We start from the raw sequence: 22,220 nt of genomic DNA, 5'->3' as shown, positions 1-22,220 counted from the left end.
ACCACTGTGGAGTGGGCCAGCCCCTTCTCAAACAGCTTCATACAAAATATCAAGGTGGCTTGTTCCGAACTTCTAAACCTGTCTACCCGACTAACAACACAGAACTTGGACCACTGTTCCTATGCCGATAGGCAACTTTTCCATGTAGCCGATGTCACCGATTGCTGTAATAGTTCCAAAACTATGACCAAATCAAACCCCACAAATCGCCCGGACACTCTTCTCCCACTGGTTTTGCCCATGGCACACGGCTGAAGAACTTGTTGAACTGAAAGTGAGAAAGAGAGTCAGCCACAGAATTACTCTTACCGGGGATGTGCACAGTTTTGAGCCTTATATTTAATTTTAAACCAGGTGTCTTAATAAATTTACCACTAAATTACACTTGGATGACAGAGTGATAATTATGAATTTGACACCTTTATTATCTGACCTTAACAAGATATTCTTGTTTTCAAAGAAGTGACCTAAGAGCAGGAATAATTCTAGCAGTAGCAGATTTTTTTTAACACTGTGATTAACACATGGTGCTATCTACCTACACACCATCTATCGCTCCAAAAGGCACCAAAACCCTCTGACCCTGAAGAATCCATAAACAGCCTAAATTCCTCAGCTACCACAAAGGGGTCCTGCCATAACACCCGACCATTAAAATTTTCTATAACTTCTACTCATACCTCTAAATATTCCTGGAAATACAGTACATACATGAAATGTCGGGTTTTTAATACCGACGATATGTAAAGCTAATCTCCTGCAAAATACTCTACCCATATGCATGACTCTAGAGGTGGTAGTAAACTAGTAAACCCAATAATGATTCAAACTGTTTTACTGTAGCTTTCTTTTTTCTACACAATGTAACTAATGCATCTTTGCACTTAGTAATCTTAGCAGCAGGGAAGCGGTATTCTCCTTTAACCGTATCTATAACAATGCCAAGATAGTCAATGCAACTATTGGGCAGGACTGTTTTATCCTCAGCTAGTGGGATGCCAAAATCTTTACTAACTTCCATAAACATATTTAACAACTGCTATGTAAGGAGATGGACATACTGCCCACATTCCACCTTGAAGACACGAGTAGTGCTATGGTGAATAATGTGTATTGTGATATGCGTTATTAGTGTTGGCGTTGTGTTCTGCCCGACAGTAGGAAGAGCCAGAGTTAACGATTGGGAAAATCCTAGAATGGGAGGGGCTAAAGTGAAGGGACATAGACATTTTCCTGTCAGGATGTTAAATAGGGCCCACTGCACAGTAAAAGGCAGAAATAAGGTCTTGACAATGAGCAGAGCCGCATGACATGAGTGCCCCAAACTGAGAGGAGGTAGAGACAGTGGATAGCGAGATCTTGGGTAAAAAGGAAAGAAACCTGACAGAAGGACAGAGTGGTCAACCAGAGATGGGTCTCGGGGACAGGACACCTAGCAGTAAGACCCAGAGTTTATAACTCAGAGATGTAACAGGTCAGGAATGAACAGGGAACATGAGATGAAGCGAGTGTCCTGGGCGGGAGTTCCAAGACGACAGAAGCAGAGAAGCTAAGTACTGACATAGTGACAAACTAGTTCCTTTAAGAGGAAGAGAGGATGCAGGACTGACGGTGGAGAATAAGACTTTAACTGGACTGTAGTATTGTGCTGGGATGTGTTGAAGGAAACAAGACTAGTTGAGGTAGAAATAAATACATTTGGAAGAAGTAAAAAGGCTGTGTGTGAAAATGCTCCATGTTGTAAAGGAAACGTTTGTGAAGCTAAGCAACCACTATTTATTGTACGTAGTTCCCATTAAGTGGCTGTTTAGTAAAAGACTGTTTATTTTGGACAGGTGGTCTCCCACATTGAACTTTCCAACATCTGCTTCTGGCCATCCAAAGTCATCAGTACCATGACAAAGATGAAGCCCACATACCAAGTCAGGACCCTCACCTTCATGCAACGTGTCGGGGCGTAAAAGATGAATACTTCGCTTACGTCTATGGCCCAGCGCCATGTTACAGCTACATAGTGACAAACCTCTGGGACCCACAAATAAAAAATCATCTTGATAATATGCCAAACTGCCTTTCATAGACGGCACCGCTACTACACACTTAATAGAAGGCAAAAATGCTTCAAAATAGAAACAAGACAACAAGCACCCCATCGTTAAACACTTATCAACATAGCAACATCTTTCAAATTGATGGCCCAACAAATTAAAGCCCTTTGGAGCAAGTTCAGAGAAGAGCGACCAGAATGGTGACCGGTCTGCAAACCATGTCCTATGAGAAACGGTTACAGGATTCGGGAATTTTTAGCTTGCAAAAAGAAAGACTGAGAGGAGACTTAATAGCTGTCTACAAATATCTCAAGGGCTATCACATTGTAGAAGGATCATCTTTATTCTCACCTGCACAAGCAAAATCTAGAAGCAATGGGTTGAAACTGAATGGGAGGAGACACAGATTAGATATTAGAAAAAACTTTGACAGTTAGGGTGATTAATAAGTGAAACAGGCTGCCACGAGAGGTGGTGAGTTCTACTTCCATGGAAGTTGTCAAACAGAGGCTGGACAGACATCTGTCTGGGATGATTTAGTGAATCCTGCTTTGAGCAGGGGGTTGGACCAGATGACCCAGGAGGTCCCTTCCAATTCTACCATTATATGAAGGGGAAGTAGCTTAAATGTAGACATGATGCCTGCCCAGGCCCAAAATTTTCTGCCACCTGGTCAAACTAAGTATAGCTCACGGAAACTAACCTATGATCAATGCAGTCATTTAATGCAGAGCCATATGGGTTAGACAGGTAGTGAAGTAGCCGAAATGAGTTAGGCTCTTTCTTTGTAACCACAACCAGAGTTGAGAGGTGGAAATTATTAAAAGATGGCTTAACAAACGTACCCACCATCCTGCCAGCTTTTATTTCCTTAACCAATTTTTCCGCTAGCACCTCTGCCTGAAGTTCTGTAGAGTTTAAATTATGAATCCAAGTGCATCCACTATCAGTGAAAGCAGTTAGAAAAACCTTCAATTAGGAGTTTGGCTTTCTTGCGGATTGGATACCGTTCTATCCAGGTTAACATGTTTCCCAATTTTAATGGTGTCAAGGCTTTGTTAACGTATTCCTTTGTGAATGGCTGACCGGGCATGTTTGCTCTCTGAAAACACCTTTCCATAGGGTGCGCCCTTTACCAAAGTAACCCTCATGTTTGTACTTGCATTTAGTAGGCCATTTACATTGCAACTCGTTAAATGCAAACGAATAGAATCAGTCAAGAGTCAGAATGTCTAAGGATCCATTACCCAATGGATCCTACAGGTCCATCATCTACTATATAATTGTCTAAGGGTCACTTCCGTCTGTCTGTCTGTCTGTCACAGATATTCATTGGTCGCGGCCTCTGTCTATCATGGAAATCCAAGTCACTGATTGGTCGCGGCAAAACAGCGATGGGCACAGTCCGGCGGTAACATGGCCGCTCCTTCCTCCCCGCAGTCAGTGCCCCCTCCATACTCCCCTCCGGTCACCGCTCACACAGGGTTAATGGCAGAGTTAACTGACCGCGCTATGCCACCGTGTAACGCACTCGGTTAACGCTGCTATTAACCCTGTGTGACCAACGTTTTACTATTGATACTGCCTGTGCGTCATCAATAGTAAAAAGATCTAATGTTAAAAATAATTAAAAAAATAAAAAATCGTTATATACTGACTGTCCGTCAGCCCCTCGGATCCACAACAGGCCTTTCCCGCTCACGACGCTCCGGTAATCGGTCCATGCTGCGATCTCGTGAGATGATGACATAGCGGTCGCAATATACTACGTTACTGGGCAATATACTATGTGGCTGGGCAATATACTACGTGACTGGGCAATATAGTACGTGGCTGGGCAATATACTACGTCACTGGGCAATATACTAGGTTACTGGGCAATATACTACGTGGCTGGGCAATATACTACGTAGCTAGGCAATATAGTACGTAACTGGGCAATATACTACGTGGCTGGGCAATATACTACGTGGCTGGGCAATATACTACGTGACTGGGCAATATACTACGTGGTTGGGCAATATACTACATACTACGTGACGTTATATACTCACCGTCCGTCGGCCCCTCGGATCCACAACAGGCCTTTCCCACTCACAACGCTCCGGTAACCGGTCCATGCTGCGATCTCGTGAGATGATGACGTAGCAGTCGCAATATACTACGTTACTGGGCAATATACTACGTGGCTGGGCAATATACTACGTGACTGGGCAATATACTACGTGACTGGGCAATATACTACGTGGCTGGGCAATATACTACGTGACTGGGCAATATACTACGTGACTGGGCAATATACTACGTGGCTGGGCAATATACTATCTCACTGGGCAATATACTAGGCTACTAGGCAATATACTACGTGGCTGGGCAATATACTACGTAGCTGGGCAATATAATACGTAACTGGGCAATATACTACGTCACTGAGCAATATACTACGTCACTGGGCAATATACTACGTGACTGGGCAATATACTATGTGGCTGGCCAATATAGTACGTGGCTGGGCAATATACTACGTGGTTGGGCAATATACTATGTGACTGGGCAATATACTACTTGGCTGGGCAATATACTACGTGGTTGGGCAATATACTACGTGGCTGGGTAATATACTACGTGGCTGTGCTATATAATACGGGGACATGCATATTCTAGAATACCTGATGCGTTAGAATCGGGCCACCATCTAGTGGCTCCATAAACGTGAAAGCCATGAAACCACTTTGGTCAAATCCTTATATTGTCTACTTTTCATTGCCAAAGCATTGGCCAGTTTGGTGATGTGCACAGAAAACTATAACAGACAACAGCTGAATGATCCTCTTCACGACATCCACAATACATGAAGCGGGTGTATGGAGCGGACTCACGGGATGTTACAGCCAATACCTGCCTCTAACAATCACAGGGTGAACAGAGCTCCTTCTGCAATTGTTCACCTGTTAAATGCCGCCGTCAAACTCTTTGACAAAGAACACAGCTCGTGTTCAAAACGCGTAGCTACACATATGGGTGCCATGTTACTATTTTATATGAATTTGGAATAAAGACAAGCTTTTTTATCAGCTGGACTCATCCTGCTTTTTTTCATTCAACACTCAAGTGGTCAGCTTGGAGTTCATGGCTGTTACACACCAAGGTGGTATGCTGGCTATCTCTTTTTTTTTTTCTTCTTCTTCGCTGTCAAACTCTGACAGTGGCATTTAGCACGCGCCAGCATGGGGGCGCAGCATTCCATGAGCCCATCGAAGTGTCCATGACATAATGGCAGGTCGCCGATGGGCTGCTATGATTTGGTTTAGTAAAAGGCCTCTATGCTTGTCATTATGGAGCTCCTTTGAAATCCTGCTTGTGGTCGGGCTTCAAAGGAAACAATTATTTTTGTTATATGAAGCAATGCTGTGGCATTGCTGCATATAGCACAAGCGATCAGTCAATTGCAGTTTCAAGTCCCCTAAGGGGAACAGTGAAAGGTAGAAAAAAAATGTTTAAAAAATATGAAAAAGAAAGTTCAAATCACCCCCTTTTCCCTCATTAAGAATAAATATATTAAAAAAATACACATATTTGGTATCGACGCATTCAATAAAGTCTGATCTATGAACATAATAAATAAAAATACTCCAATTGGTAAACAAAGTAAACAAAAAAAAACAAGAATGGCAAAATTAAGTTTTTTTGGTCACTGCAATACCGCAAAAAATGCTGTTACAAGCAATCAAAACATCACATCTTTCCCAAAATGGTATGAATAAAAACTTTGTCTCGCCTCACAAAAAATAGGCCATCACACAGCTCCATCAACCGAAAAGTAAAAATGTTACGGGTCTTGGATAATTGAGACGTAACCAAAAATTGTTTCTGCAAACTTATGATCTTTTTTTCACCATTAAAATAATTTTAAAAAAACTGTACATGTTTGAAATTGCTGTAATTGTACTGATGAGCAGAATTATATTGTCAGGTAATTTGTAGCACAAAATATACACCGTAAAAACAATTCCCAAAAAACAATGGGTTTCTTTTTACAATTTCTCCACACTTTGAATTTTTCCTGTACACTATGTGATAAAATGAATAATGAATGAATAATAATAAAAATAATGGTGTCATTCAAAACTCGTTCCACAAAAAACAAGCCCTCATATGTCCATATGGACAGGAAAATCAAAAAGCTATGGCTCTGGGATGAAGGGGAGGAAATAACGAAGACGCAAAAACGGAAATTGGCCATTTCGTGAAGGGGTTATAGATGAGGCAAATCCCATTCAGGAGCATGTATGTAGTGAATAAAAATCATCCTCATAGGAACACTCATGTCTGTCTCTCCTGGGATAAGCTCACCTCATCTTCTTCTTCCTCCTCGCTGCTTACACGAACACTGATTTTAGGAGCTCCTGTTCTTACTAGTTTTTTGCAGGCCCTTCGAATAAAGTATCCAGAAAACAACATGCCAATATCGGAGGCTAACAGGCGGACTATGTTCCAAGCATCTACATCGCTGAATCTACAAAATTAAAGAAAGAACTGATCAATTTTTTAGAAAAAGAATAATATACAGTACAGTACATGGATCACATATGTATAGGAATATGTCTTTCAGTTCCCCGAACCAGCCAACGATGGTTAGTTATAACCAAAATCAGCCATTTAGTCTAACTTTCAAAGGGTATGTGCTCCTGAAATCACTCAAGGTTCTTCAGGGAATTAGATGGAAGAGTTAATATGTCCATACACTTTGGCCAACAACTCTCCCCAAACCTCCCATGCACAAGTATGATCGCCCAAGTAAGGTTTTGTTCTAGATAGGAAAAGGCTAGTTGGCGGCTGCCAGACAGCTCTAGAAGTGTCTTATGTTCTCAGGGCAGCAAAGAATAAGACGCTGAAATTCAAGATGTCCAATCTATTTTTCCTCCGATACCATCTGTAGGGGAAGAAATTTGACTCCATATACAAAATTGAAACGTTTTGCAGATATTAAACTAATGTGTATGGTCAGCTTAAAGGGATTACCCATTACTTGGACAATCCCATTTTAAATTCTGTATCTTCTTGTTTAAAATAAAAAACAAATACTCACTGTCTACACATGAACTGTTCCAGAGATATCAGCACTGGTTGCCATATAAGCACTGTAGCCCAATAGCGGCTGCTAATGGGCTGCAGGTCTCACACTTCTCTTGGGCAAAACTCGGACATCTGGGGAAGGTGTGAGTACTAAGCCCATTAGTGGCTAGTGATTGGCTGCAGCATTCACATAGTATACCAGTGTCACTCAAACACCAGCAGACCAGGCACCGGTGCGGGACTTGAGTATTCATTATTTTATTTTATACAGGGTAATACAACGTTTAAAAAAATGGGTTGTCCAAGCATTTAAGAGTTGTAGACATTTTACCTCTGCAGTTCTTCCTATACAGTTCTTCTTATACACTGTAGTTTTACCTAAAGACATGCTATTTAGTCTAATAGTTGAGGAAGTGAATGCATCTTTCACTAGATACATGCTCATAAAATCTAAATATCAAATAGATATCCTTCTCACCTCATAATTCCAAAATGTTTCAGGATTTCCTCCCAGAGGTAATCTGAATAGACGGTAACAAAAAAATACTCATTATCCAGAAAGAAACAAATATCAGTTATTGCATTGCCCATATAGATATTTATTAATTGTATGCTGATCACCTTTTATTTTACAGCCTGCTTCCAACATCTTTTTGCTCTTTTTAATATGATGTAAGGTTCTATAAGGTGCTTTCCTTTTAACAAGATGTATCATTATTATACGTAATACATTTTATTCACCACCATAATGCTACAACTACCATAAGGGCTCATACTCATTTGCGGGAAAAACGGATGAGTGCAATCTGCTAAAAAAACAGATTGCACTCTGACCAATGTTAATCTATGAGTCCCAGCTAATCTATGATTTTTTTGTCAGCTCAGATCATGTTGAGAAAAAAATAGCAGCATGCTGCGGCTGTTCTCGTATCACGGACAAGACTCGCCAAAGCAAGTCAATGGGTGTGATGAAAAAATTGCACGGCACTCAGACCATGCGAGTGCCATCCAAGTTTTACACACCCATGTCATTGAAAACTCGACATTTCATGTGCCACGTACAGTAAAATTATAGCATGACAAATTAGAATAGAATAGATAGAATACATATATACGGTATATATAGAAAGATATAAAGATGTCAGTGGCACATACAATTAGTACAGTGCATGTGCTGCTTACTTTACATGTATTTTATTACCAAGTAAATAATTTTCTGAAAAAAATGGCGTGTGATCCCCAACATTTTATTAACCAGCAAAGGGAAAGCGAACAGCTGGGGGCAGATGTTTACAGCATAGGAAGGGAGTAATACCCATGGCGCTTCCCAGGCTATTAATATCAGCTCACAGCTGTATACAAGGTGATAGTATTAGGGGTTAATGTTACCTTTGTAATGTCAGGTGAAATCAAGCCCTTGGCTTAGTAATAGAGAGGCTTCCATTAGAACTGTTCTATGAGAGAATTGCTCTATGTAAAACCTTATGTTAAAATCGCATTGCAATCAGATGTCATTCGGATGCTAGGTGATAAAAATTGCATTGTACGCTCATGAAAATCACATGACACTCTCCCCACTTTTTGTTTTTTTATTACAGTGATGGGTAAGAGCCCTTAGGCCGGGATCACACATGCGAGAAATACGGCCGAGCCTCGCATGGTAATACCTGGCATTGCCACCGTCACTCAGGAGCGGAGCGTGAGGCTCCATGTATCCCAGCCTTAAACTTCTACCTTTTGCCACAAATTAATGGCACCAAAACACCAGTGATTGGTTTCACACATCAGGTTTTTTCCATATGTGAAAAACAATCCATGTCTTTGTGTGTGTGATAGATCAATTTTTGGTCTGTGTGGAAGTTTTTGCAAACCTTATTGCATCCGTTTTTTCTCATATGGGAAAAAAATCTTAGTTTCTCCTACTCTTTAAACAGTGAAATACAGATCCTAAGTGCTAACCTGTCCATTTTTTTTATTAAGGGGCCATTGACCTGCATTGGCGAGGATGATCATGCGGATCAAAGTAGTATATGTCTCCTATTATTTTATTGCTATGTGATAGACAACCGGTCTGCAAAAAAAATATATACATATGAATAGGCACATTGTAATAAGGCCGTGATCTAGCAACAAAAATAATAAAAAAAATCCACATACAGAAATGATGTGTGAAACCCTCCTGAGTCTGATTACATCCTAAAAAAATTCTACCTCTTTATAAAGTCCACCCGTACATAATCCTACCTTCAGGAGGAACATAGTTGAATGCAATTTGGAAAGATGACTGTATGACGAGTAGCAAGAAGCTTGTATAGTATATGGACTTTAAGAATTTTCCAGTGTGTCCTAAAGGAAAGAAAGAAAATAATAAAATAAATAGACTATACACTTAACAACAAAATTCCTTTAACCCAGTTTCTAAAAAGCCCCAAATTGTAATATTCAGGCACTTATTTGATTATTTAAAATTTTTATTTTAGATAGCTTTCCTGTAATTTTACAAAAATTTGTGACTAAAGGCATTTAATGAATAAAGGTTAATACAACTGCATTAATTTGAAAGTACCCATAAAATGCAGCCTGCTATTTCATTGGGTCCCAAACTACAAGTGACTTGTCCTAAAATGCATGCAGAGTTTTGATGTTTTCCTGATATTGATATTTTCATATTTTCCTTAAATGGGTTTGTAGTTTAAAATCTGATGTGACTTTGTAGCAAGTTTTTCAATATGATCTGGATCACTTGTAAAGTGGAAAGTGTGTCTAATAAGAAAATTAAAAAAAAAATCATACAATGCATACTATGGAACAATGCAGCTGTACAGCAAGATAATGGAAGCAGAAGAAAAAATATTCCCAGGAAACAATGGTCTAAATGGTAACTAAACAGCACTATACATAACATTATATATATATATCTATGTATTTATACATTTTATATAGATATAGATATAAATACATGATAAATATAAATACCGTATATGTATATATATACACATATATATATATATACATTTGAAAGAAAAACGTATTTCAAGTTATAGAGTTATGAAAACTACACTTTTCAAGTCTAAAATTTCATAAAGAGATAATGAAACAAACCACATATTAGGAATTAAAAAACAGTTTAAAAAATCCCCCCCCAAGTAATCTACCTTTCATTGTAGTGTATGTTGGTTTTGATAGAAGAGGGATAAGCATTAAGTACACAAAATAGATGACGGAGAATCCATTGAAACGGATGCAAATGGCTTCAGGATGGAAAGAAAGTGATATTAGATGTTTTCAGCTGTAATAATACATTTTATAAATTGTAGGATAGATTACATTACACATTTTGTTCCATGTTTAGGTTATGAAATTGTGGATGAACACCAAATTATATCCCAAAAATCTTAGCGTAATCCTATATTTTTCTGAGAATACAAAGATAATCTCTCGGATGCCACCTAGAAAGTACAGGAAAGAAATATATCTTGGTACCTAGAACCTAGAAAGTAAGAATTCTAGAAAACATGATATATACAATTATGTTCTTTGAGAAAAATTTGTGTGAGACTACAGTGGTGTAGTGAATTTTGATACCTACCTGCCAGTAGGCAGCCAGGGAGGAGGAAACGAAAGACTAGCCCGCATAATAGTTCATTTGCCATTCTCTTTGCCAATCAGCAGAGGCAGGTAAGGATGGGTCGAGTAGTGTGGTCACAATAGGATAAACATCTTCGCATGCCTAGGGAAGTATTATATTCGCATTTACATTTCATGCCCTGGGTTGACTGGTGGGTTCAAGATTTAGTAACATCAATGAAGAGTACAGACCCACCTGAGTGTCCACACTGGTCAAGAGAGCAGCTGAGAGTGAGAGGTCTTCCCTGTGGTGAGGGGAGGTGCCTGAGAGCAAAGGGAAGGAACATATTGATCCAGATGCCCTCATATCTCACTGCTCTCTGGGCAATTCACACTGCTATTAAATCTCACTCCTTACCTTCCCGTCTCTGCTGTACACAAACAAGCTGTTCACAGTGGAAATGCAGACAAAGCTTAGGTCAGGGAAACTCAAATCTGACTACACAAAGAGAAAAAAAAATGCTTGTGTTATATTAAAGGAGAGCATTCCCATTGGTAATGATTATTGGTACAGAATAATATCGCAATATCCTGAAATTGGTTTAGATGTACCATGTCTCCATATAGAAATGGTTTCCCAGCATATACAACTATCGCACCTCCCTTGAGATCTCTTTATTATGTAACATGTATCTAAAATACTGCAGACTTGTCGAAAAAAAAGTGCAAAGTTTTATAGAGACACAGAAACGGGACATGACATAAATTTGATACTGAGTGCCAAATTGCGCAAAAATTAAGGTGCAGAACGATAAACCAGAAAAAGAGATGCTATTACATGAGACTAATGTGTATAAAGATGCAGCAAATTCATCATCTAGCATAAACCACTTTGATACATTTGCCGTATTTTCAGACTTCCTAGTGTAAGGCTGGCCATAGACATGTTATGAAGTCATAAGGGTTAAAGTTGACCAGCGATTTCTCATTTTTACAACAAAATTTGCAAAACCATTTTTTTAGGGACCACCTCACATTTTAAGTGACTTTTAGGGCCTGTATGACAGAAAATACCCAAAAGTGACACCATTCTATAAACCGCACCTCTCAAGGTACTCATAACCACTTTCAAGAAGTTTATTAACCCTTCAGGTGCTTCACAGGAATTTTTGGATCATGGAAGGAAAAAATAAACATTTACCTTTCTTTCACCAAAATTTTCCTTGAGACCTAATTTTTTTAACTTTCGCAATGGTAACAGGAAAAAATGGACAATACATTTTGTTGTGCAATTTCTCCTGCGCATGCTGTTTGGGCACATGGCAGGGCTCAGAAGTGAAGGAGCGACATTTCACTTTTTGAAGGTAAAATTTGCTGGCATAATTAGCGGCCACCATGTAATGTTTGGAGAGCCCTTAATGTGTGTAATCAGTGGAAACCCCCAACAATTGACACCATTTTAGAAACTAGACCCCAAAAGGTACCTTCACACTAAACAATATCGCTAGCGATCCGTGACGTTGCAGCGTCCTCGCTAGCGATATCGTTTAGTTTGACACGCAGCAGCGATCAGGATCCTACTGCGATGTCGTTGGTCGGGGTTAGAGGGCCAGCACTTTCTTTGGTCGCTGGCTCTCCCGCTGACATCGCTGAATCGGCGTGTGTGACACCGATTCAGCGATGTCTTCGCTGGTAACCAGGGTAAACATCGGGTTACTAAGCGCAGGGCCGCGCTTAGTAACCCGATGTTTACCCTGGATACCATCCTAAAAGTAAAAAAAAACAAACGCTTCATACTTACCTTCGGCTGTCTGTCCCTCGGCGCTGTGCTTTCCTGCACTCACTGTGAGCACAGCGGCCGGAAAGCAGAGCGGTGACGTCACCGCTCTGCTTTCCGGCCGCTGTGCTCACAGCCAGAGCAGAGAAGCAGAGCGCCGGGGACAGACAGCCGAAGGTAAGTATGAAGCGTTTGTTTTTTTTACTTTTAGGATGGTATCCAGGGTAAACATCGGGTTACTAAGCGCGGCCCTGCGCTTAGTAACCCGATGTTTACCCTGGTTACCAGCATCGTTGGTCGCTGGAGAGCTGTCTGTGTGACAGCTCTCCAGCGACCAAACAGCGACGCTGCAGCGATCCGGATCGTTGTCTGGATCGCTGCAGCGTCGTTTAGTGTGAAGGTACCTTTAGGGAATTTATCTAGATGTGTATTGAGCCCCTTGAACACACATGTGCTTCACATAAGTTTATAACGTAGAGCAGTGGAAATAAAAAAAATCTAATTTTTCCCAAATACATCTTTTTTTAGCTCCATATTTTACATTTTTATAAGGGTAAGAAGAAATTGCTTCATAAAATTTGTTGTCCATTTTCTTTTGAGTATGCTGATACCTCATATATGGGGGAATACTACGGTTTGGGTGCAGGGCAGGGCTCTGAAGGGAAGGAACGCCATTTGACTTTTTGAATGTAAAATTTGATGGAATAATTAGTGGACGCAATGTCGCATTTGAAGAGCCCCTGATGTGCCTAAACAATGGAAACCCCCCAAATGACATCATTTTAGAAATTAGAACCCTCTGGCTCCTTATCTAGATGTGTATTGAGCATCTTGAAACCTTCACAGACGTTTTTGACGTTAAGCCGTGAAAATAAAAAAAAAACACATTTTTCCCACAAAAATCTTTTTTAGCTACAAATTTTGTATTTTCACAAAGGCAAAAGGAGAAAATTGACCCCAAAGTTTGTTGTACAATTTCTCCTGAGTTCACTGAGTTGAAAACTACTTTTGAGGCATGGTGCAAAGCTCAGAAGGGAAGAAGCCCCATATTACATTGCAGATTTTGATGCTCTTATTTGAGGGTGCCATGTTACATTGGCAGATCTCCTGAGGTGCCAGAACAGCAGAACCTTCATAAGTGACCACATTTTACCAATTAAACCTCTCAATGAATTCATCTAGGGGTGCAGTGATTATATTGACACCACAGGTGTGTCACAAACTTTTATACCATTGGGTAGTGAAGAAAAAATAATTTACATTTTTACCACTAAGATTGTGTGTTAGCCCCAAGTAGAGATGAGCGGTGTTCGAGTCGAACTGCTCGCCAATTTCAAATTCGAGCTGTTTTGGGCGGTGTTCGAGTCGTTCGACGAACCCGAACAATTTGCTTAAAATTCGGCTGTTCGAGTTTCTGTTCGATAACTGATCGTTCACCAAAAGGCTAGCTTGATTTGCACATTAAAACTGTTCATCATTGTTAATAGACTGTTTCAGTGTATAGTGGGCGGGGGATAGATCTGTGCTGAAATAACGTCGATCTCCATTTTTTTCTTTCCCGCATTTACAGTGGGGCGGTGCAGTCTCTCAGCCTATCAGCAGTGCACACACACACAGCAATGTGCATGTGATGCACACAAGCAAGGGCATGTGTCATTGGCTGTGTATGTCACATGTCCTCCTTGCCCTATAAGAACCAGCCATTTGCCCAGTCGCTACCATTTCCTCACTGCTGCAGCTTAGTGTTAGACGGCACCACTGCTGCTGTGGGCGCTATACAGTCTAAGAGTGTTTTTTTGGAGCGAATTGTCAGAGAGATAGGTTTAGGGACTCGGGAGGAGTTCGGACTAGTTGTAATATCAGCCCTTTTCAGGGTAGGTTACAGCAGTTCATAGCACTGTTTGCCAGGCAAGTATGTGCCAGTGCTGTGCAAGTGTTTGTCACAGCATTTGGTGTAATCTAGTTCAGCCAATCCTTTTGGGCTAGTAGCATTATCTGATAGTCATCTGAGTAGCCCGCCTGTGAAGCTAGCTACACCGCCTGTGTATCTCAATTTTTACAGCATCTAACCCAGTTAATAGTTTAGGGCCTAGGAGCAGTGTCTGCACGTCTGCAGGGGTGAGGGGACGCCATCCAGGCAAGGTAGGCACGGTCTCTGCCAGGCTTTTAATTGTATCCATGCTGGGTCTATTAGGACGGGTATATTTTGGGCTACACACTCCGGTTTGGGTTGTTGCTGCCTATACTTAAAGCCACTGGGCTATATAGAGTTATACCAGGGCAGCATCTATATTATTATTGTTCACCTGTTTACTTTGTTATATTGCTATTTGTCGGTGTTTGTTCTACCGTTACCCTTCCTGTTACCAGCGTGGACATCCACATGAATAGTGTCTGGTGACAATTTAGTGAATATTACATGCACAGCCTTGTTCGTTTGGTGTCCCCTACGGTCTATTTTGCTTTTTTATTATGTTATTTTTAAATTTATTTAATAAACACTGGTTTTAACCTTTATGGGATCTCTTCTTCTTCCCATATGACAGTATATGGGATTATGTTGTAGTACGTCAGCAGAGTAGCCCGCCTGTGAAACTAACTATACCGCCTGTGTATCTCCATTTTCACTGCATCTAATCCAGTTATTAGTTTGGGGCCTAGGAGCAGTGTCTGCACGTCAGCAGAGTAGCCTGCCTGTGAAACTAACTACACCGCCTGTGTATCTCTATTATCACTGGATCTAATCCAGTTAATAGTTTAGGGCCTAGGAGCAGTGTCTGCACGTCAGCAGAGTAGCCCGCCTGTGAAACTAACTATACCGCCTGTGTATCTCTATTTTCACTGCATCTAATCCAGTTAATAGTTTAGGGCCTAGGAGCAGTGTCTGCACGTCAGCAGAGTAGCCCGCCTGTGAAACTAACTATACCGCCTGTGTATCTCTATTTTCACTGCATCTAATCCAGTTATTAGTTTAGGGCCTAGGAGCAGTGTCTGCACGTCAGCAGAGTAGCCTGCCTGTGAAACTAACTATACCGCCTGTGTATCTCTATTTTCACTGCATCTAATCCAGTTATTAGTTTAGGGCCTAGGAGCAGTGTCTGCACGTCAGCAGAGTAGCCCGCCTGTGAAACTAACTATACCGCCTGTGTATCGCTATTTTCACTGCATCTAATCCAGTTATTAGTTTAGGGCCTAGGAGCAGTGTCTGCACGTCAGCAGAGTAGCCCGCCTGTGAAACTAACTACACCGCCTGTGTATCTCTATTTTCACTGCATCTAATCCAGTTATTAGTTTAGGGCCTAGGAGCAGTGTCTGCACGTCAGCAGAGTAGCCCGCCTGTGAAACTAACTACACCACCTGTGTATCTCTATTTTCACTGCATCTAATCCAGTTAATAGTTTTGGTCCTAAGAGCAGTGTCTGCATGTCAGCAGAGTAGCCAAGCCACCCACCGCCTGTTTACCTAAGTACTATTTTTAATGGCATCAGGCCCAGGAAATCCTTTTGGGCCTAGTAGAATTTGGTGCTACTCAGCAGCGTACTTCACCCATGAAGCAAGCTACACCGCCTATTTACCTAACTACTATTTTGTAACGGCATCTAGCCCAGGAAATCATTTTGGGCCTAGTAGAATTTGGTGATACTCAGCAGTGTACCCCACCCATGAAGCAAGCTACACCGCCTGTTTACCTTACTACTATTTTGTAACGGCATCTAGCCCAGGAAATCCTTTTAGGCCTAGTAGAATTTGGTGCTACTCAGCAGCGTACTTCACCGATGAAGCAAGCTACACCACCTGTTGATCTCACTACTAATTTTTAACTGCATCTAGCCCAGGAAATTGTTTTGTACCTAATAGCATTTTGTGCTACTCAGCACAGTACCCCACCCATGAAGCAAGCTACAGCGCCTGTTTACGTAACTACTATTTTGTAACGGCATCTAGCCAAGGAAATCCTTTTGGGCCTAATAGAATTTGGTGCTACTCAGCAGCGTACTTCACCCATGAAGCAAGCTACACCGCCTGTTTACCTAACTACTATTTTGTAATGGCATCTAGCCCAGGAAATCCTTTTGGGCCTAGTAGAATTTGGTGCTACTCAGCAGCGTACTTCACCCATGAAGCAAGCTACACCGCCTGTTTACCTAACTACTATTTTGTAATGGCATCTAGCAAAGGAAATCCTTTTGGGCCTAGTAAAATTTGGTGCAACTCATCAGCGTACCCCACCCATGAAGCAAGCTACACTGCCTGTTTACCTAACTACTATTTTTTAACGGCATCTTGCCCAGGAAATCCTTTTGGGCCTAGTAGAATTTGGTGCTACTCAGCAGCGTACCCCACCCATGAAGCAAGCTACACCGCCTGTTTACCAAACTACTATTTTGTAACGGCATCTAGCCCAGGAAATCCTTTTGGGCCTAATAGAATTTGGTGCTACTCAGCAGCGTACTTCACCCATGAAGCAAGCTAGACCGCCTGTTTACCTAAGTACTATTTTTTAACGGCATTTGGCCCAGGAAATCCTTTTGGGCCTAGTAGAAATTTCTGCTACTCAGCAGAGTACTCCACCCATGAAGCAAGCTACACCGCCTTCTTTCTTTCTCAATCTAACCCCTCGGCTCTGGGGTGTCCACTCTCCCTCCAGCTCTCTCCTTCTCTCAGGTGGACTACCGCGTGTTTTCACACTGTGGCAAATCTTTTGGGCCCAGGCATAAGAAGTCGTGGAGGTAATGGATAATATGTGCCGCCTTACAAACGTCCATGACAACACATTCGAGGAAGCAACTAAACGCCTCAAATAGTGAGCAGGATATGGAGCACCCTATGGTCAAACAGCGATCTATGTAGTATGCTCCTCCACAGAAGCAGCCCAATGGGAAGACACTATTCTGAGGCACAGGTAGTAACCGGAACGCCCCCTCAATGTCTGTTTTGGCCATTAGGGTGCCCCTTACCAACTTCTTGACCCGCCTGATTGCCTCGTCAAAGGAGGTACAGTACAAAGTACTGTACTTGGTTCCGCGTCGATGTTGTCGTTTACTGACCTGCCCCTTGGATATGACAAATGGTGGATTAGTCTGAATGTATTGGGTTCATTTTTTGGCACAACTCCCAACAGGAGTACCACTACGTCTTCTACGGAAAGTGTTCTGAATGGACCCGCCGCCATTCTACCTAAAGATATTTATTTATTTATTTTTTTTGTCAAGACATCTGGGTGTTGGTAGAGTGAGTTTACATTTTTACTCCAGCCTTTCTGGATTTTAGAAGGGCATGACATGCCTATATCTGTGTCTCCTCCTCCTTTTACTCCTCCACCTCTTTTCTTTTCGCATGACTATATGTAGTTGTGACTTTTCCATGTGTTTGTTGTGTCTTCTGAGCAGTTTGTCAGCTTTTGGACAACTTTTAAGGTGTTTTCTATGTGTTTTCCATGTGTTTGTGTTTGTCTGCCAGTGGTTTCAATGGGGTTCGACGGTGTTCGACGAACACGTCCCTGTTCGACGAACCGAACCAAACCCGAACACTAGGGAAGTGGCTCAACACTAGCCCCAAGTTTTACATTTTCACACTGAAATATGGGTAAAAATGGCACCAAAATGTATCCCACAGTTTCTACTGAAGGTACAGTACTACTTTGCCCTACGGAATGACTCGGGTGGGACAGAGTGCTAGAAAAGCAGAATCCCCCCTCAAGTGACCCCATTTTGGCAATTATAACCCTTTAGGAATTTATCTACATATGTAGTGACGATTTTGACTCCATGGGTGTTTTCAAGAAACAAGCAGCAGTGGATGTTGCTCAGTGAAAATTGCAAACTGCCGTTGTAGTGCCCAGTATGCTGTAGTGACCAGTATGTTGCGGTCAACAGCACATTATGCCCAGCTCATGCTTCTGGAGACACGCACTTGTAAATTAGTTGGGCTCCCATCAGTACAGAAATGCCAAACATGTGGGCGCTAAATGTTGTTTAGGCACACTTGGGCTCAGAAGGGAGGGGGTATTTGGATTTGGAAGTGGAGAATTTGCTGAATTTCTTTTGGGGAGCGATGAGACATTTAGCTTTTTCAGAACCTTTGTGCTACAAGTAGCTTGGAAGCCCCCCTCTAATTCCACTAACAGATGACAGACCTGAGTTTGGACTTGCTTTTTTTGTGGATTGAGTTGAAGCTTTTATGGGGAACATTTTGTATAACGTTTGGGATCACAGTTTTCCGGCGCTCTACGCTGACCACTTAATATGGGGTTTCCATCTAAGGCCGGCGTCACACTGTCGTTTTAAACGGCCGAGTGCAATGTGATAAAAATTGCATTGCACTCGGACCAATGTTAAGCTATGGGCAGCTCCCACCAGCCGACTTTTTGTTGGCTGTTTTCCTCGGTCCGAGACAATCCCAGCATGCTGCGATTGTCTCGGACCGAGGAAAACTCTCGGCTCACTCGCACCCATATAAGCCTATGGGTGCGAGTGAGGCAGCGCACACCACTCGGATATCATCCGAGTGATGTGCGTTATAAGCGGACCCTAGAAATGGAGGAGATGGAGAAATTAATTTCTCTGCCTCCTCCGCTGCTGTGCTTCGATCCTCCCTGTGCAAGAGAATCGGAGCACAGATGCATGACACTCAGCTCCTGCTCTGCTGCGAGCAGGAGCCGAGTGTCATTAGCATATCGCATCCGATGATCTCGCATCGGATGCAATACGCCAGTGTGACTCCAGCCTAAATCTCCAAGTGACATGACAGATGAAACCCCTGAGGGATCCATTCACTATAGTGAGGCAGAAGAGTTACTCTGGACTCCGTCTGCTCCGCGGTGTCCTTTTCAGAAGTGCACAAAACCGTGGCTGATGGCACTTTTATGTAATCCTATGAAGATGGACACCACCGGATCACAAGTCAGTCGGTGTCCACAGTGCCTCCATCTGCCTCATTATTGGGATTCTTCCGCCGAGAGTTCTGTCTGAATCACGCATTTCAGAGATTTTCATGGAAACCCCGGTGTAAGCACTCAGTGTAGAGCGCAAGATAAATGGGCGCCAAGCCTTACCGAGATTTTGTAATGGCATCTAGCACAGGAAATCTTTTTGGGCCTAGTAGAATTTGGTGCAACTCAGCAGCGTACCCCACCCATGAAGCAAGCTACACTGCCTGTTTACCTAACTACTATTTTTTAACGGCATCTTGCCCAGGAAATCCTTTTGGGCCTAGTAGAATTTGGTGCTACTCAGCAGCGTACCCCACCCATGAAGCAAGCTACACCGCCTGTTTACCAAACTACTATTTTGTAACGGCATCTAGCCCAGGAAATCCTTTTGGGCCTAATAGAATTTGGTGCTACTCAGCAGCGTACTTCACCCATGAAGCAAGCTAGACCGCCTGTTTACCTAAGTACTATTTTTTAACGGCATTTGGCCCAGGAAATCCTTTTGGGCCTAGTAGAAATTTCTGCTACTCAGCAGAGTACTCCACCCATGAAGCAAGCTACACCGCCTTCTTTCTTTCTCAATCTAACCCCTCGGCTCTGGGGTGTCCACTCTCCCTCCAGCTCTCTCCTTCTCTCAGGTGGACTACCGCGTGTTTTCACACTGTGGCAAATCTTTTGGGCCCAGGCATAAGAAGTCATGGAGGTAATGGATAATATGTGCCGCCTTACAAACGTCCATGACAACACATTCGAGGAAGCAACTAAACGCCTCAAATAGTGAGTAGGATATGGAGCACCCCATGGCCAAACAGTGATCTATGTAGTATGCTCCTCCACAGAAGCAGCCCAATGGGAAGACACTATTCTGAGGCACAGGTAGTAACCGGAACGCCCCCTCAATGTCTGTTTTGGCCATTAGGGTGCCCCTTACCAACTTCTTGACCCGCCTGATTGCCTCGTCAAAGGAGGTACAGTACATAGTACTGTACTTGGTTCCGCGTCGATGTTGTCGTTTACTGACCTGCCCCTTGGATATGACAAATGGTGGATTAGTCTGAATGTATTGGGTTCATTTTTTGGCACAACTCCCAACAGGAGTACCACTACGTCTTCTACGGAAAGTGTTCTGAATGGACCCGCCGCCATTCTACCTAAAGATATTTCTTTTTTTATTTTTTTTGTCAAGACATCTGGGTGTTGGTAGCGGACCCCAGAAATGGAGGAGATGGAGAAATTAATTTATCCGCCTCCTCCGCTGCTGTGCTTCGATCCTCCCTGTGCAAGAGAATCGGAGCACAGATGCATGACACTCAGCTCCTGCTCTGCTGCGAGCAGGAGCCGAGTGTCATTAGCATATCGCATCCGATGATCTCGCATCGGATGCAATACGCCAGTGTGACGCCAGCCTAAATCTCCAAGTGACATGACAGATGAAACCCCTGAGGGATCCATTCACTATAGTGAGGCAGCAGAGTTACTCTGGACTCCGTCTGCTCCGCAGTGTCCTTCTTTTCAGAAGTGCACAAAACCGTGGCTGATGGCACTTTTATGTAATCCTATAAAGATGGACCCCACCGGATCACAAGTCAGTCGGTGTCCACAGTGCCTCCATCTGCCTCATTATTGGGAATCTTCCGCCGGGGGTTCTGTCTGAATCATGCATTTCAGAGATTTTCATGGAAACCCCGATGTAAGAACTCAGTGTAGAGCGCAAGATAAATGGGCGCCGAGCCTTACCGAGATCTTTGGAAGGCAGAATGAAAAAATCAACAGCATGTGAAAAATTAGTTTAATTTATTTTTTACGCAATTCCTCGGGCGGTATATGTGATTAGGCGACTTTATTCTTTGGGTCAGTGCGATTACAGCGATACCAGATCTATATCGGGTTTTTATGTTTGGCTGCTGTTCACACATTGAAAGACGCTTTTTATTGCGAAAACTAGTTTTCGCATCACCATATTTTAACAGCTAGAATTTTTTCATATTTCGGGCCGACAGAGTCTTGTGATGGCTTGTTTCTTTCGGGACAAGCTGATTAAGTTTATTAGTTTTGGGCACATTACTTTTTTTTATCGCTTTCTATTCTGATTTTTGGGAGACAGAATTGCTTTTTGGCTTTTTTATACCGTTCCGTGTGTGGTAAAATTGCTAAGGCAGCTTTATTCTTCAGGTCAGTACGATTACAGCGATACCTCATTTATATCTTTTTTTTAATCTTTTGGGGCTTTTACACAATAAAAACTATTGTATAGAGAACATAATTATTTTTGCATCGCTTTATTCCTAGAGCTATAACTTTTTTATTTTTTTCTGATGGAGCTGTATTGCAGCTTGTGTTTTGCGGGACAAGATGACATTTTCAGTGGTACCATTTTTGTTTACATCCGTATTTTTGATCGCATTTTATTGCACTTTTTGTTCGTCGGTATGAAGATAAAGCATTCTTTTTTGTCTAGTTTTTAATTTATTTTTTTACGGTGTTCACTGAAGGGGTTAACTAGTGGGACAGTTACAGACGTGGCGATCCCAAATATGTGTACTTTTATTGTTTGTTTTTTTATTTACAGCGGAGCGTGCCTGAGACTGAGCGCTGCCGCCAGAAGAAGGACCGCTGTTACTAAACAAATCTCCTTGGACAAACACTGCGCCAGCAGTTGCTGGTGCTACCAACCCCCAAGTGGTACCTACATTCTGAAGAACTCCCGACACAATAAGTGCACAACAGAACTACTGTCACTTTGTTTATTAACCCTACATATCCTTCGCAATTGGACTGCTATTCCCCCGTTTAACCCTCCATCTCCCTGCGAGGAGTTAAC

The 22,220-nt window shown here is 42.2% G+C and overlaps 1 protein-coding gene across 1 annotated transcript in view; it reads right to left on the bottom strand.

The window, feature by feature from the left end:
* LOC138666693 (piezo-type mechanosensitive ion channel component 2-like) overlaps nt 1-22,220 on the bottom strand; it is a 194,927-nt gene that overhangs the window by 150,603 nt on the left and 22,104 nt on the right. Inside the window, exons 4-8 of the mRNA XM_069754876.1 lie at nt 11,110-11,190; nt 10,608-10,614; nt 9,369-9,470; nt 7,603-7,645; nt 6,402-6,564 (exon numbers count right to left, since the gene is read on the bottom strand). Of these exons, the coding sequence (XP_069610977.1) occupies nt 6,402-6,564; nt 7,603-7,645; nt 9,369-9,470; nt 10,608-10,614; nt 11,110-11,190 (396 nt within the window). The remainder of the gene's footprint in view (nt 1-6,401; nt 6,565-7,602; nt 7,646-9,368; nt 9,471-10,607; nt 10,615-11,109; nt 11,191-22,220) is intronic.

The sequence above is a fragment of the Ranitomeya imitator genome, chromosome 2 (genome assembly GCF_032444005.1).
Source record: "Ranitomeya imitator isolate aRanImi1 chromosome 2, aRanImi1.pri, whole genome shotgun sequence".
In the NCBI taxonomy this organism is placed as follows: Eukaryota; Metazoa; Chordata; class Amphibia; order Anura; family Dendrobatidae; genus Ranitomeya; species Ranitomeya imitator.
The sequence above is the reverse complement of the archived record's forward strand: the minus strand, read 5'-3'. Positions and strand labels throughout refer to the sequence as shown.